This window comes from Cyprinus carpio, chromosome A2, assembly GCF_018340385.1.
Source record: "Cyprinus carpio isolate SPL01 chromosome A2, ASM1834038v1, whole genome shotgun sequence".
NCBI lineage: Eukaryota > Metazoa > Chordata > Actinopteri > Cypriniformes > Cyprinidae > Cyprinus > Cyprinus carpio.
The window spans coordinates 10,178,664-10,195,939 of record NC_056573.1 but is presented as its reverse complement, the minus strand read 5'-3'; the positions used below and the strand labels follow the sequence as shown (position 1 = coordinate 10,195,939).

The 17,276-nt window shown below is 38.8% G+C and overlaps 1 protein-coding gene across 1 annotated transcript in view; it reads left to right on the top strand.

The window, feature by feature from the left end:
* Window positions 1-2,739: 2,739 nt before the first annotated feature.
* The window catches only part of LOC109101727 (phospholipid phosphatase-related protein type 5-like), a 31,625-nt gene continuing 17,088 nt past the window's right edge, over window positions 2,740-17,276 (top strand). Inside the window, exons 1-3 of the mRNA XM_042771872.1 lie at window positions 2,740-3,337; window positions 10,904-11,036; window positions 16,958-17,208. Of these exons, the coding sequence (XP_042627806.1) occupies window positions 3,134-3,337; window positions 10,904-11,036; window positions 16,958-17,208 (588 nt within the window). The 5' untranslated portion in view covers window positions 2,740-3,133. The remainder of the gene's footprint in view (window positions 3,338-10,903; window positions 11,037-16,957; window positions 17,209-17,276) is intronic.

Genomic DNA, 17,276 nt, shown 5'->3' with positions numbered 1-17,276 from the left:
GCACCCCACCGTCCGGCGCTGCTCGCCTCCGACAGTGGGAGAGAAGGTGAGTCTCCCTCCCAGTCTACTAACTTATTTTATGATGTGTACCAACAGGCTGCTGGAGGGGGCTCGTTCGCCAGGGAACAGCGGGAGGACGACCGACTCAAGCACTGTTTGGCACAAGTGCGAGTCGTGGATGGAGAGGACGTCCTCCCCCGGCCCCACCCTCTCCCACATTTTGTCGTGGAGAATGGCCTGCTGTACTGTGTCGCCCAGCGGAGGGGGGAGGAGAAAAAGTTGCTAGTCGTGCCTCGAGCCAAGACCGAAACCATCCTGGAGCTGGCACATTCCCACCCCATGGCAGGTCACCTCGCGGCAGCCATCACCACCCAATGCATCCGCGACCGCTTCCACTGGCCGGGCCTGGAGGTCGAAGTAAAGCGGTTCTGCCAAGCCTGCCCGACCTGTCAGGCCACATCCCCTAACTTCACCCCTACTTTCCCCATTTGTTCGCAGGACCATGTGACGAGCATCCTAGGAGGAATCAGCGTCACCCTGGCAACCAACGGCATACACCTGCACGTCCTCACCGCCGGCTGATCGGTCACAGCTGCATCTCATCAGAACACGGCTCTTAAGCAGCACATGCTGAGCAGACAAGGCAGACACTGGTCTCGAGCCGAACGCACGCTGGACTAACCCTTTCTCTCATTTCTCTCCAGAAAGCAGCGAGTGACCGACAGCCCACCCACTTTGGAGCACGTTTGGACACCCACTTTCATTTGGATTGAGCACTGAAGAGCACCGCGAGCACCAGCCTCCACGCACCGGCTTGCCATCCTGCACCTGTTATTATTGTAAATAAAATCCACCCTCCGGGGCCTTTTGTTGTTCACGAAGCCAAAACTTGTCGAGTGATTCTTCACCACGTCACAGTACATATAAAAGTGTTACAATTATAATTACTATTCCCCGCCTCCAGACTCATTTGAAGATGAAACATCACATGGAATGCATTGCATTGTGGGAAACATGCATCAGATTTCAGCAAATGTAATAGGTAACCACGGAATTCTATGCATACAGAAAATTCACATACTATTCTCACAGCATACACACAGCATACTGCAATATAGGAGGAGGTGGTATGCCGTTCCAAACATAGCTTCTGTACTGATTTCAGTGTACTTCAAAAAAGAGTAGGCGAAATGTACCCAGATGACTTCTGCCACCTGGATTCTGAAGTGCACATTCGATGGACACTTTACTATCCCATCAGGCCATGGGAGAGGATTTATGAATGGCAGTAAAGCGACACAACTGGCGCAGGAAGTTCATGTGACAGTATCAATATTGTGGATGTAGTATATCCAAACTTTCTTTCATACTACCCATATGCATACTATACAGAACTTTTAACAGTTGTGAAGTAAATTCAAATTCAAATGTAGCATCTACTCAGTATGCGATTTTGGACTCACAATATGTCTCCTCTCCCTGAATATCACTTGCCTTGTATATCTTAAAGTGACAGTTCTCCCAAAAATGAAAATTCTGCCATCATGTACTACTTACCCTCCACTTGTTCCAAACCTGTATGAATTTATTTTAGCTGTTCGACTGAAATAAGATATTTTGATGATAGCTATTGACTTCTATGTATAAAAGTTACTTTAGACGTCAGTGGTTACCGTCAACTGTCAACATTCTTAAAAATATATTTTTTTTGTTCAGCAAAAGAAAGAAACTCATACATGTTTAAAAAGTGAGGTCTGTGCAGTGCAGCATCCAGTTGCATACCAACACAAACGACCTACAACTTCATGCAAAAAAAAAAAAAAATCACTGAACTAATCCAAGAATGTCCAATATGTGTCTAGCATGAAATGGACCGATAAATAAATAAATAAATAAAAAAAATAAATAAATAAATAAATATTCGCTATGGACTGCAGCAGATGGCAAACAAACTGCCTCTGGACCAGATGGTGTCAAAGGCTGCAACAAGTAGTGATGCTAATTGGTACGAATAAGGGTCAGATAAGTAGAAAAAAGTCTGTGTTCAGAATCGCCCCTATACACTCATTCACTATTCCCTACAATAGTCCACTAATAAAGTCCAGTTGAAGGAGTGAATGAAAATGAGTGAGCAAATTCGGACACTGAGTTGCTGTTTAATAATCAACCAATACTTAGCAAACTGGCAGATCCATTAATGAAAAGATTGATCTTGAACTCTGTTGTGGAAACTAGCATGTATTCATTTGGCACCAACCTCACAGTTCATTATGGGTATTTCTCTAGCCATTCCCTGGTTGTACAAAGTGCACTCCATAGTTTCAGACACCAATACAAATGGCTGTCCCCTAAAACTGTGTCATATAGAGAGCAATTTCATTTTAAGTGTACCTTTAATATACATTTTTTCCATTTACATTTTTAACATGTAGATTTAACTTCATTTATTTATCTATTTATTTTTTTATTTTTATTTTTTAAGTGAAACTGCAAAACCCTTTTCAAATCCTTACTTTAGTGCATTCACAAGAGGGCAGCAGCGCACAACTCCTATATCATCAGACTTAAGAAATACATCGAAGCCGCTACTTTGCTACATTTCCGTCTAAACAGTATACAAATGACATATCCTGAAAAAGAAAATGAATTTGTTCACCTAATTTTGTGTTTGATCGATTTATCAAGGTTTGCAGAACCCAATTTTCCGAACTGAACAGTGGTCGTATTTGACCATATTGTTAATGAAGAGGAACTTGTTTGACAAGTCCTTATGCTAATAAGCAGCAGCAAGTAGACGCCAAGTAAAAACTACATGAAATATTTGAAGTCGTAAAGGACGTAACATAATATTATACGACAAAACAGTTAAAGTGCATGTTTTCAGGCATCCCATCATCACTTATTAAAGTGATGTACGCCTACAGCGCGAGCTCTAACCCAGGTCATTCTCACATACTACAGCGCACTTGACAGCTCTATGACGGTCACTGAGACGATGCGCTTCTATTTCTAACGGATTTTACGAGGAGTGACGGTGGAATAAGAGGAAATAATACCAATGATATTGTAGGAGCTGACCGAATACCCTTCACTTCTTACCCAGGATTTCTTTTCTGTTTAACCCTTATTCACAATGCTTTACTTTCAGTTGGTGATCATGGCAGGGACTGTCATGCTGGCATACTACTTTGAGTACACCGATACTTTCAACGTGCACATTCAGGGATTTTTCTGTCATGACAATTCCTATATGAAGCCCTATCTCGGACCAGAGGAGTCCAGTACGATCCCACCAGCCATCCTGTACGCGGTGGTCGCAGGGGTCCCAGCACTCGTGGTGAGTGTGTATAGAAGGTTAAAGGTTTAGATTTTGTCGTGGTTCTTGGGATAATCTTTATTTATATAAAAACATCATGTTAATCAGCTTGTGAACTGTAGAGATTGCACTTTTCGATAGAGTCTCACAGTAAGACTGCCTGCAAAGTTAGGATAATTTAAAGAAATAATTATACACAGAAAAATGTGGCATCTGGATTTAGATATTTTTTTAAAACGTTCAGTTTACAGAATGGAAAATGCTTAACACGTCTATTATGTATATTTGGTTACGCATATAATATCGCAAATTAATTATCCATTGTATTTTTCTACCTACAGTGTATTTAGCACTTTTCAAGGGTCAATACATTAACGGGGGTCATTAAGATTATTATTATTATTTTTTTTTTTTTAAATAAATGAACAGTCTACTTTTATTCAGCAAGGATGCATTTCATCCTTTCAAAGATGTCAGTAAACACATTTGTTACAAAAAGTTTATTTTAATTAGACACTGTTCATTTGAACTTTCTAATCAAGAATCCTGAAAATGAAAATTAATCTCAGTTTCTACCAAAATATTAGAATCACCACAACCATTTCTCAGCATTGAAAAAAAATCAACAAATCAGCATTTTACAATGATCTCTGAAGGATTATATGACTGAAGACTGAAGTAGTGACTGCTGAAAATTCAGCTTTGCCATCACAGGAATAAACTATTAAAGTTGCCTATTAAAATAGTTATTTTAAATTGTAATAGTATTTCACAATTAGGGGTGGATTTTGTGATTTGGGGGCCCCAGGCAAACATACAAATGGATCACTATACATTTACACACATTTACTTAGATCAACCTTTAAGTTCCTTTTTTGTTTTGCAACTTGCTGCTGCACAATGGTGTCCCATAGTTGTGTCCAATGTTTCTACAATTTCATGTTGTAGACCTTGAAATGGCAATTGACTTACAGTTGAAATACAGGTTTTCACAAAAACAAAATAAAATATAAAATGATAAATCTCACAACTGAGCCTTTAAACCAATTATTATTTTTATTTTTAAGAAAAGGGATGAGTCAGAAGTGCCATTAGTGTTTACTAGGTTGGCCATGTGAATGTTGGGATCTGTCTTTGAGAAGACAGCCTACGATATATTAAAAGATAATTTATGATGAGCAAGATATTGGCCGCTCCGAGGGTCTATTAAAGAGCACCAGGATCACCACAGAGCTTGCCTGCTCTCTCATAAGATGTTCAATGGATTTGCTGAGTCGATCTGAAAACACTTTTCTTGGCCTCATATTAAGGCCACACAAATTCACCCCCGAAACGACTATTATTATCACCCATTTGCTGAAAGTATAACTTCTGAGCTAAGTGTGGAGTGAAAACTTGGATCTGGCCTCAAGCAGGCTCTGTGGTGGACAATAAAGGTCAGCTATCAGCTTGACGGGTTCTTAAAGTGCAAATGTGAGTCCCAAATATTGCTGCCATGCTGAACTTGGGCATTTCTGACAAGGCAACTGATAAACTTACAAAACCTAACAGTTATTGCAAGTGTATTACTTACCCTAATGTTGTTTTAAACTGTGTGACAAAGTTTTAGTCATTTTTTGCATGCAATTATGATTAATGTTCACTGAAGCTTTTAAGTTTCAAATAAAATATCACCATATCATAAAAGTTGTCTATGACTCGTGTCCTTTACTACAACTTTTATGAATTTATATGATAGCTTAATGTGAGGAACAAACTGGAATTAAAATTGTTATAACCTGTCCCCTCCAGTGAGCTGTTGTAATTGTGAGATAAAAAGCTGAAATTATGACATATTAAGTAATAATTATGAGATGAGAAGTCATAATTATGTCAATTTAATGATGAATTTAAACTTCTATGCTTATACTTTTTGTCTCAGAATTTTGAGTTTTTGTCATGACTTTTTACCTCATAATTTTGACATAGTTTTTAGTCATAATTTCTTTTTATCTAATCATTTTGATTTGTTTTATGTCATAATTATGATTTATCAAAGCATGATTTTTTTTATCTTATGTGGTGGAAATGGGCTTTCATAGATTTTGTTTTGTTCATAATAAAGCTATATGGCTTCACAAGACATTATGGGCTTTTTTTATAATAATTTTATGGCGTGTTTGTGTCCATTTGAAGCTAATAGTTATTGTAATTGGATGGAAAAAATTACGAATAGATTCTTCAAAATGTATTTTTTTCATATTTAATGGAAGAAAAAAGTAATATAATTTTTAATTGTGAGAAGGGGCCATTAACAGAATGCATTTTTGCTTTGAAAAACGTGAGATGTGGGCAATGGGATGGAGGAAAAAACTTTTTTTTAAAAGTTGAACTTCTTGATTTGATGCTGTGTCATGCGTGAGATGCTGTTAAAGACACAAGACACAAGTGCAACAATTAAAGATGTCAAGTGTTTTTTTTTTTTTTTTTTTTACAAAACTATGGAAAACTTTTACAAAACTATGGACTCCAAGCATTCTAACACCAGTACTGGGTGCATCAGACTGCTCCGCCAAGTCTGACTGCTGAGGGTGCTGGAGGATGCTCAACCAGGGTTCGCCAACCGGGGAACTCTACTGGGAGAAGAAAGGCGCTTGCATCCCCGTGTGAGGGGGAAAGGCGCAGCAAGCATGACACCGAGCCAGATCTTCACGCCAATTACCTGTTACCCATGGGTAGAAACCAGCTCTACACGAAGGTTGTAAAACCTTGCAAAGGTGTTAGGTGTTGCCCAGCCCGCAGCTCGACACGGCTCGCCCTGGGATTTGTACTCCAAGGTGATGACATCCATTATCCAGTGGGCCAACCACTACTTGGAGACAGCCTTCCCTTTCCGCTGACCTCCACAGCAGACAAGGAGCTGATACCACTTATCTGCATAGCGCTCTTATGGGACACAGCAACACCAAGGCTGGATCTGCCTCCTCTGGGGGCAGCGCTTGCATGGTTCACCACTTGGTCTCGGAATGGGAGTGGTGGGAACCTTGGGCACGAATCCAGGCCAGGGTCTCAGGACAACATGAGAGTAACCCAGCCTGAACACAAGGCACTCTTCATTTACCCAAAAATGCTTGGAGGTCCCTGACCCTATAGATGGAAGTGAGCGCGATCAGGAACGCTGTCTTAAGAGACAGGAACTTCAGCTCAACTGAATCAAGCGGCTCAAAGGGGCCCCTCTGGAGTCCAGCCAGGACAACAGAGACATGCCAAGAGGGTATCAGGGGTGTCCTAGGAGGATTCAACCTTCTGGCACCCCTCAGGTATCTAACGATCAGGTCATGCTTTCCCAGGGACCGGCCGTCCACTGCATTGTGATGTGCTGCGATAGCAGTGACATACACTTTCAAGGTGGATGGTGACAGCCTATACTCCAACCTTTCTTGCAGGAAAGAAAGCATGACTCTGACAGAGCTTCTCCGGGGGTCTTCTTGGCGAGAAGAACACCAATTTGTGAACAGATTCCACTTCAAGGCATGGTAGGTCTGGTGGTAGGTCACTTAGGTCTGTCGTGTCCCATCCAGAAGCCACACATGGAGGTTCCAGAGATCTGGATGCGGGTGCCATATGGTGCTCAGCCCCTGAGAAAGGGGGTCCCTCCTCAGGGAGATGAGCCAGGGAGGGGCTGTCACGTGGAGAATGAGTTCACGGAAACCAGTTCCGGGTGGCCCAGTAAGGTTCAACCAACAGGACCTGTTCCTCGTCCTCCCTGACCTTGCACAGTGCAGCAGGCTCGCTGGGGGAAATGTATACTTCCGTAGAGCCCTGCCGGTTGGTGTACGAAATGGCCACAGTGTTTCATGCCGGGACACTTGTTCTAAGGGCACCCCGGCCCATAGAACAGCAAGGTCTATGGTGATGGTGACACGATGTGTACTGTGGCGCCATGCCCATCTCGGGACTCGGAGTGTAACTAGTGCTGAAGTGGTCTCATATGAAGCAATCCAAGTGGCATGACTGCAGCTGCGGATGCCATATGCCCCAGGAGCCTCTGAAAATGTTTCAGTGGTACCACTGTCCTGCCTCTGAAGGAACTCAGGCAGTTCAGCACCGACTGGGCACATTCGTTGGTGAGACGCGCCATCATACTCACAGAGTGTAGCTCCGTACTGAGATATGAGATTCTCTGCACAGGGGAGAGCTTGCTCTTCTCTCGGTTGACCTGAAGCCCCAACTGACTGAGGTACCAAAGCATGAAGCCCCAGTGATTGCACAACTCCTCTCGCGACCAGGCCACAAAGAGCCAGTTGTCGAGATAGTTGAGGATCCTAATGCCCACTTCCCATAGTGGGGCAAGGGCGCCCTTTGCGAGTTTCGTGAAGACACGGGGTGACAGAGAGAGCCTGAAGGGGAGGACCTTGTACTGCCATGCCCGACCCTTAAACGCAAACTGCCGGAATGGTCAGTGACAAGGAAGGATCGAGACATGAAAGTAAGCATCTTTCAGGTCGATCGCTGCAAACCAATCCTGGGCTTGAACGCATTTGTTAATGCGCTTCTGAGTCAACATCTTGAACAGGAGCTTGTGAAGGGCCCGATTCAAGACTCGCAGGTCCAAGATAGGCCGGAGGGCACCGCTTTTCTTGGGTACGATGAAGTAAGGGCTGTAAAACCCCTTCCTCATCTCAGCTGGAGGGACTGGCATAAATCTCCCAGAGCGCTAGCCGGCAGTCCTCTGCTCGTGGCAGAGAAACCCGGATGGATGTTGACAGAGGGGTCTGCTCCTTTCCGTTTAAAAAAGGAGAGACTCAATCGCAGCGTTGCCATGGTCGCGCACACAGTTCGGGCATGAACCATCCACAAACGCGTCTTCATTGTGCTGAATGCCCAGACACGGGAGACAACGTTTATGGCTGTTGTCAGAGGACAGTAAACGACCGCATCCAGAAGAATACAGATGAAACGGCATCTTTAAAAAGACACAAATTGTCCGTGATTTGCTCTTTTAGGCAATCCGCTCTTTTAGTTGAAGCACCCAGAGGAATAACTGAAAGGGACACCGCAGTTCGCGCTGTACCGCCAACCAGAACAGCTTCCCGACACACAGCAGATGAATGGCTCTGTGGAGTATAACAGTTTTTCATACAACCACTCAGCTCCGAAGCAAAAATCTAATGAGTGGATGCACCTGTCGCCTGTATGCACGGGGAGTGGCTCAGGTATACAAAATCCACTAGCCAATTTTCATTGGCGTTTTCTTCCGAACCAAGATGATTGGCCTCCCAAGTGAGACCCCATATGTCATTCGACATATCTCATAGTGACCAACAGAGAGAGGAACCTGCTTTCACAGTAACCAAATAAACCAAACTTTAACATCAACGCTTGTCTGAACCAAAAGCTCTGATGTGAATGCGCCCTGATTGCTGAATTACCTGCATTACTTAAACAGTAATCTGCTTAACACAGGTATGTTGTAGTTAAAACTTTGGAGGCAGAAGGCTGATTAATAGAATTCTATCTTTGGGGCTGCAGCTCACATTCTTCATATTAAATATGAATAATAAAACAAATAAAAAATTAATTAAAGTATTTTTGGTCAGCCCATATGCCAGTTAGAGAAACCATCTCGCTCATGAGGTTTGGCTGTTTGACATTTATAGGCCAGGATGGCGTGATGTCTATAAGGAGTGAACAGTGAGTCATGCCAATCCACATTCATAGTCCTGAAATGCATAAGCATTCATGAAAGTCATGAAAGGATTTGTCTCCTCTTCACTGACAGATCAGACCATATTAATGGTTAATAATGGAAAAGTGTACATTCAGAATTTGCCAGTTTATATACTATTTTCTGTGAAGATCTAAAGGAATGTGTCTTAAAAGTGAAGTAAACAAAAATAACAAATATTCCATTCTGTAATATGGGTCTTAGATGATTTAAATGAAGCTGCTAACTTTCAAATTCAACGTTTTTACATTTAATCAATGCAGTTTGTCTTTTTGAGCTTATTGTATATACCTCATATGTAATCAAAAAAGAGTAGAGATTCAAGCTGCAGTACTAACAAGTGATGTCAAGATGATATATCCTCAGACTCTTGGTGTTCCCACTTCAAAAGCTCGCTCAGCCGTGCTAATATTGAGATACCACTGATGTTGTAAACCTGGAGTTTGCTGCACTGTTGAGTTGGCTCAAGAGTTCACAAGTTCACCTTTCACGTCCTGTGTTTTTTTTTTTTTTTTTACATTGGTATTGGAATAAGGGTGCTGGGCTCTTCTGCAGCTGAAGTCTTCATGTGTTGTGAACTGGTTAGTTGCAGACACTTTTATCCTAAGTGACATAACACAAAGTTGTAAACGAGCATCTTTTTTTTTTTTTTTCCTCTAAAAGGTTCATCATATATAGTTCATAGTACTAATCTATTTTACTGACAATGCAAACTTGGACCATTTTAAAGTGATGTGACATACAAATATTGACAATTACAAGTTAAAGGTGAAGTCATGCCAAACACTGAATGAAAGCAAGCAAAAGGTTTATTTTTTACACACACACACACACACACACACACACACACACACACGAGTCTCTTACCCTCCAGTGAGATGAGGGACCACACACACTCACTCACTCACTCACTCACACACACACACACACACACACACACACACACACACACACACACACACACACACACACACAGTGGTAAGAATAAGTTTGAAAAAATCTTTGAAAATATCTTGATTTTTGCATTAATTACTTAAAATGTGGTCCGATCTTTATATAACTTAAAATTACAGACTAAACTAATAACACAAATAATTGTACTTGTTCATTTTCATAGTAGGAAAGTAAGTAAAACCTTTTAATAACTTTACATTTCTTGAATACATTCACAGCAGAATGGAGAAAGTGTCAAACCCTGAAATTAGTAACTTGTAGATCCTTCTTTATCAGCACAATCTTCACTACATTTTCTGTAGCTGCTTAATAGACTTTTGACCAATTTTGGACCATCCCTCCCCATAAATGTTTCAGTTTATCAATATGTCTGTGTTGACAGTACAGCCTTCTTTAGGTTATGCCACACACAGGGTCTTGTTCACCTTAAAGTTGACCCTTAACAGTATTCAATGCATTTGTTATTGATGCAAGGCCTATAAATCAGGCTGAATCAATTTATAGCAAGTTATCATAAACCCCCATAACCTTCTACAGATTTATTCTTTCAAAACCATCCAGCACTAATTGCGAGTGTTTTTTATGCTTCCTTTGACCCCAGTGCACCCTGCCAGTTTGGCAAAATCAGGTTCAAGACCTTGCTGGGGAACTGGCTTCTGGCCGGCACAAAATCAGCGTCTAATCACTTCCATTGTGTTCATGAGTTGGTCTTTATGCGTGTTCATGTATTACATATAGCCGAAATACAGTCTGATTTTGTCTTCAAGCCAAGAGCATTGAATTTTAGCTTCATTTAGATCATAGTTCTATGTAAAGATCAAGAAAAAAAAAAAAAAAAAAAAAAAAAAACAACAGAGAGAAGAGAGAGTGTCTGCAAAAGAAAAGTATAGCATTAAATGCCTCTTATTTGATTTTTTTGTCTGCAGATTACAGTGACAGAATCCGTGCTCTTCTTGCTGCAGTATGTCTCGGAGGATCTGGACAATCGAGAGAAGATCATTGTGATGGGCGACTGTTGTTACCTCAACCCTCTGGTCCGAAGGACTTTTCGTTTTCTTGGTATGTCTTTACAGATGGAAGCGCACTAATTAGGGCAAATGTAGACTTTTTCCTTTCCTTGTGCATCTGCGCCTGCAGCAGAAGAAAGGAAAATCGAGATGTCAGACGCACATACAGTACTTGCGAGTTTCTTGTGTGGGACAGACGATACACTCATGGTACATGTCAAAGCATTCTCTTAATTATTTATATTTCTTTTGCAGAGAAGAGTTGAAGGGGAAAAGTATGGGATGTACCTAGTTCAATTAGTGTCTTCTTAATCAGGCCCCCGGTACACAATTTCTTACCAAATAATTAAAACGTGTTACATTTACTGTTTTATAACCCTTTAAACCCGAGGTGTCCCACACTAAGAAAAAAATCATAATCAAATTATTAGGCAGCTACTGAATGGAATAACACAAAATAGGTATCAATTTAAAGCTTAGAAACTCAGCTAATGTATGTAATTATTTTTCCTGTTAGCTTGTAACTTGTATTCATAGAACTTGAAAAATGGCACAGTATTATTTGATTAAAAAGAGCCGAAATTCAACATAATACGTCAATTAGATCCAAAGATATTCTGCATAGAGCTATAACACATAAAACCATACAGGTGAAAGTGAGATGCAGCAAAAAAAAAAAAAAAAAAAAAAAATAATAATAATACAACAAAATGAATAAAGAAACAAACAAATAAATAAATAAACAACAACAAAAAACACTATATTCTGTCTGTTCTATCTTTTTTATAACATAACTTATAACTATAACTATAACTATATATATATATATATATATATATATATATATATATATATATATATATATATACATATACATATATATATATATGAAGAGTTCAGATGCAAAACCCTCTAAAAGCCATCTGAAATTTTCTTCTGAAATTACATACGCCTGTGTTTATGTTAAGTTATTTCACTTTACAATGAGAAGAAACTATTCAATGACATTAAAGTGAATTTACTAAACATAAACACAGTAGCCGAATAAAAATGCTAATTTTAAAGGAAATTTTCAAATGGCTTTTAGAGGGTTTTGCATCTGAACTCTTCATATATATATGTATACAGTATATACACACACACACACACACACATAACCATGTACCATTTTAAAGCTTAGAAATTCACCATTTTGATTAACTCTTAATGAGTTTTGAGCAGAGTATGTGAGGGGAGTGGAGCGGTAACAATATCTCCTCCGCACTCTTAGCAATCAATGATCACAATGATTTCAATATGTTTTGAAATATCACAAAGTTCTGTTTAGAACTTATATTAAACAAAAAATACACAGTACTAGAAGAATAGTTTTAACATTGTTTATTTGAACACTACAATTAACCCACGTCTATATTAAATGACTGTTTAACTCATTTGTCTGTGCAGCATCTCTCTACTACAGTGAAGCTGAGTGTTGTAGTTACTTCAGAAACAGAAAGAATATGCTGTAACTTTTCCATTTTTAAGCTGATGAATCAAAGGACAGCAATGACAATAATTTTCTGCACTTCTGAATGTTTCTATGTGCGCGTGACCTGTACTGTACGTTTTCTGAGAGCTACAACTTGTACCACTATGTTCACACCCTGTTGTTCACACCCTTGGACTAGGAAATATAGGTGCGTTCTCGCCATATTATAATTACCGTAATTACAAGATTCCAACTTGTAAAAAGCATTCACGTCTTCGTAGAACTCATTATTACAGCTTGTAGGCTGGGAGTTTTCTGAGAGCTATGACTGGTACTATGTGACCACTGCACCTGAAGCAAAACCAGAGAAAATTGGCTGCACTTCCAATAGTAAAATCTAGATAAGCAGTTATTTAAGCAGTTTTGCAGTTATGTAGCTCTCAGAAAACTCCCAGTTCACAAATTGTAGTTACGATTTCTACAAGGACTTAAACGCTTTTCACAAGTTGGTTAATCGTAATCATGGTAATTATGATATGATGTGATTACACCTTAACAACTTTTACAATAAACTGTTTAAAATGTGAATTCATCCAGTCAATATTGAGATGCCTATAACCTCCTGCACTCCTCCATCACTGTCATCCAAGTCAAGTCAAGTCTCCTTTATTTGTTTAGTGCTGCATACAGTACTGATTGTTTCAAAGCAGCTTTACAGTGTTAAACAGGAACTAGATTGTCAATAATGCAAGAAGACAGTAACAGAATAAATTTTCAGCTAAAGTCAGTTCATTGATTCAATTCAGTTCAATTCAAGTTTATTTGTATAGCGCTTTTTACGATACAAATCATTACAAAGCAACTTTACAGAAAATTAAGTTAGTTTCACAGCGTTTAGTAGTAACTTATCAGCAACTGTCAGTTCATGTGATATGGCAACCAAAATCTCCAAATCAATAAAAAAAATCGTAAACAAACAGACGATTTGACACTGATTAACAGCAATTCTGCAATCAAACTTAGAGCAAAATGTGGTAGTTCTGTATGCTGTCTCTGGGTTAGCATCATCTGAATTATGGAGGGGTGGCATCATCTCTTCTCAGGTGTTCTGGATCCAGACTGGAGCCCGTGGCAAAGCAGAGAAACAAATAGAACATACATGTAGCTGCTGTTTCATAAAATAATTAGTTTAACCCAAGCAAAGCATTAATAATGCACATTTGATCAGATAAGTGCAGTCCAAAATTATCAATGCTTTATTTGAATGTTTGGCCACTGGATGATTTTTTAATCTAGATTTAAACAGAGGAAGTGTGTCTGAACCCACAAACATTATCTGGAAGGTCCTCCAGAGTTTGGGAGCCAAATGCGAAAAAAGCTCTAACTCCTTTAGTGGAAATGCTGTCCTAGAAATGTATCAAAAGTAGCCAATTTGTGACCTTGCAGCAGGAGCTAAGCCAATAGGGCCTTATAAAATAAGTAATAAATTTTGTAACTGATACGGAACTTATAGGTATATGCATAGACTGTAGTATTGGGGTAATATGATCATATTTTCTTGACCTGGTAAGGACTCTATCTGTACATTTTGGATTCAGTGTTTATTGAGGAATGCAGAAGTTCTAAAATTACCACCTAGCACTGGCATTACAATAGTCCAGCTAGAGGTCATGAAAATGAACTAGCTTTTTCTGCAATAATAAACATGTTTCAGCACAAAAATTAAGATGGAAGAACCATAACATGGGAAATAAAAAAGGTAAGTGTCTAATATATTTTTTGACATGTAGAGGAAACTGTTCACTCCGTCTGAATTGCAGTTGTGAATCTACGAGCAATGTAATGTTTTTCTGGTCCATAAGTAAAGTATACTAGACTGTGGTAATTTTTGGTCTCCAATCTTTTACACATTCTGATGTCATTTAGTTCCTCTCTTCCAAAAGTGTCTGTGCAAGCCAAAGATGACTGTGACAAACAAAAACCAAAACTCCTTGACATAAACCCTTCACCTTTCTGATTGGTCTCATATCTGTCAAGCTAGCTATTGATGTTTAATGTGTGAATTCTTGAAAAATGCAGTTAAGTTATGGGCTGCTGGCATATTGTTTGTATGGAGCGATAGTGGAGCTTCTCTGGTGACGTGAAAATTCACTATCTTATGCGTAATGCTAGCTAACTCTCAGCTTTAAATTTAAGTAACATAATATTCGAAAATGTTGCAGAAATAAAAAGTACACTGGATGATTTTTGTCTTTTATGACTAATCCCACAATGTTCTGAAATGTCCTAGAAGCACTAGTAAAATATATAACATAATATTCGAAAATGTTGCAGATATGTATAGAATGTATCCAATCCTTGCAAAAGCAAAATAAGCAAAAAAAAAATAAATATATATAATATATATAATATATATATAATATATATATTATGTATATATATATATATAAATAAAAACTTATCTGTACTAATTCAGTGTTTCATAATTAATAACAGAAGTTCTAAAATTAACCTGACCTAAATACTTACTAAAATATTGAAGCTAAAAGAAAAATAACAAATAAAAAAAAAAAATCACCACAAAAAAACCAGAACCATCTACCACTAATAAAAAAGGTAAGTGAAACAATTCACATGTTAAAGAACTGATTCACTTGTCTGAATTGCAGTTGTGAAGCAATAATGTATAGTTTTAATAAAGAATACTAGACTGTGGTAGTCTGCTCCATCTTCCACAGTCTAGCATTTAGAACCTAACATAGAAAAAGATGAATTAAACAAACAAACAAACAAACAAACAAACAAACAAACAAAAACAACAGTGTCCTTAGCATAAACCCTTAATGGGTTCATCCTGAAAGAAACACTGTAATTGTACTAATGCAGTAAGTTTTAGAGAGATGTTGTATAGTTTCTGCATTATTCTGGCACTGTAAATTCACTATCTTGTCCGTTATGCTGCTCCTCTCACTTCCAATTTAAGTGTGCAATCATGTAGTTTTACGAACCATATGACTACACTTGAATTTTGTCATGAGAATATCTCTACCGAAATTCAGTAGTGTGCCACATTAGATTTCTGGTTAAAAATTGAGTCCTCTGGAGCATAATGAATAAGTTTGTTAATGTGGGGGCTGATGGAGGAGCTGTGTGAGTAAACTGACAGCGGCAGTGATCATGGTAAACTATACTTTCAGTCTGCTTACTCTCAAACCTCCACTTATAAAACACACAAATAGAAAAAGATTCAATGTGACAAAGCTGCCCACGCTTACATTAAGATTTGAGTCCCATTGCTCTGCTTTCGTGCCTAATATTCTTGTTGTAAAAATGATGTAGACTCACCCAGCACTGAATGGGTTGTCATTTTCTATGATGTGTTTACAGTTTGGCATCACTGAGATTTTCAGGATTAAATTCTTTTTTTTTTTTTTTTTTTTTTTTAAAGAATAGGCATTACATTAATTATGAAGAAAATGATGTGCAATTAATTGTCCCACTTGACCAGTCTGCAAACTAGCGTTCAAAAAATTTGAGGTCAGTATGACACATTATATAAAAAAAAGTGACATTTGTTACAAAATATTTATATTTCATATAATTCCTGTTTTTTAAACTTTCTACTAAAACCAAAAAAAAATAAAATAAAACAACAGCACCAAATACTCATAATAAAAAAAAAACTTAACAAAAACATTAAGTAGCACAACAGTTTTCAATACTGATAATAATAAAAAAATGTTTCTTGAGCACCAAATAGGCATATTAGAATGATTTCTGAAGGATCATGTGACACTGAAGACTGGAGTAATGACTGCTGAAAATTCAGCTTTGCCCTCAGAATAGGGTGGCCATATGCGCCGTTCATAAAGGACACGTCCCTGCCAGGATTTTAATATTGCCTAAAATATCCAGGTTTTGGCTGTTTGCACTGTGCAGGTCGATCATTGTGTGACATTCATGAGAGCTATAGAGAGCAGATCAGACGGCTCCTTATGCTTTCGAATCGCTCTCGCACCTACTTTGGTGTCTTTTTTGAATGGTGCACAGCGACGCTTCATGTCAAATGAACGAACAAACACGTGCACATATGTGCATCGCTTTGATCGTTCCCTGTAGATCTCACCTTCTCACGCGCAGCCCCACAATTGGTCGATTATCTACAATACACCTATGTTATTGGTCAAACTGCTTTAGATGTTTTAGGCAATATTACAATCCTGGCCAGGACGTGTCCCGTATGAACAGCGCATATGGCCACCCTACCTCAGAAGAATAAATTACATTCTGAAATATATTAAAATAGAAAACAGTTCTTTTAAATGGTCATAATATTTCATAGTATTGCTGTTTTTACTGTATTTTTTTGATCAAATAAATGAAGCCTTGATGAACATATAGGACTTCTTTCAAAAACATAAAATCTTAAATTCTTAATCTTATAAATCTTAATTCCATATGCAAAACTAAAATCCTAGATTTGTGTCTTTGTGTTCCTCCAGGTGTGTACGCATTTGGCCTCTTTGCCACAGATATCTTTGTAAATGCTGGGCAGGTGGTAACAGGAAATCTGTCTCCATACTTCCTGACGGTGTGCAAACCCAACTACACAGCGCTGGGGTGCCAACAGGTGGTGCGTTTCATCAACCACCAGGAAGCCTGCACAGGCAATGAGGATGATATCTTACACGCTCGCAAATCCTTCCCATCCAAAGAGGCAGCCATCAGTGTTTATGCAGCTCTTTATGTTGCTGTGAGTAAACTAGACATATACACATACACAAAAGAAAGAGACGAGTCAAACTCTGTGGTTTCTGATTC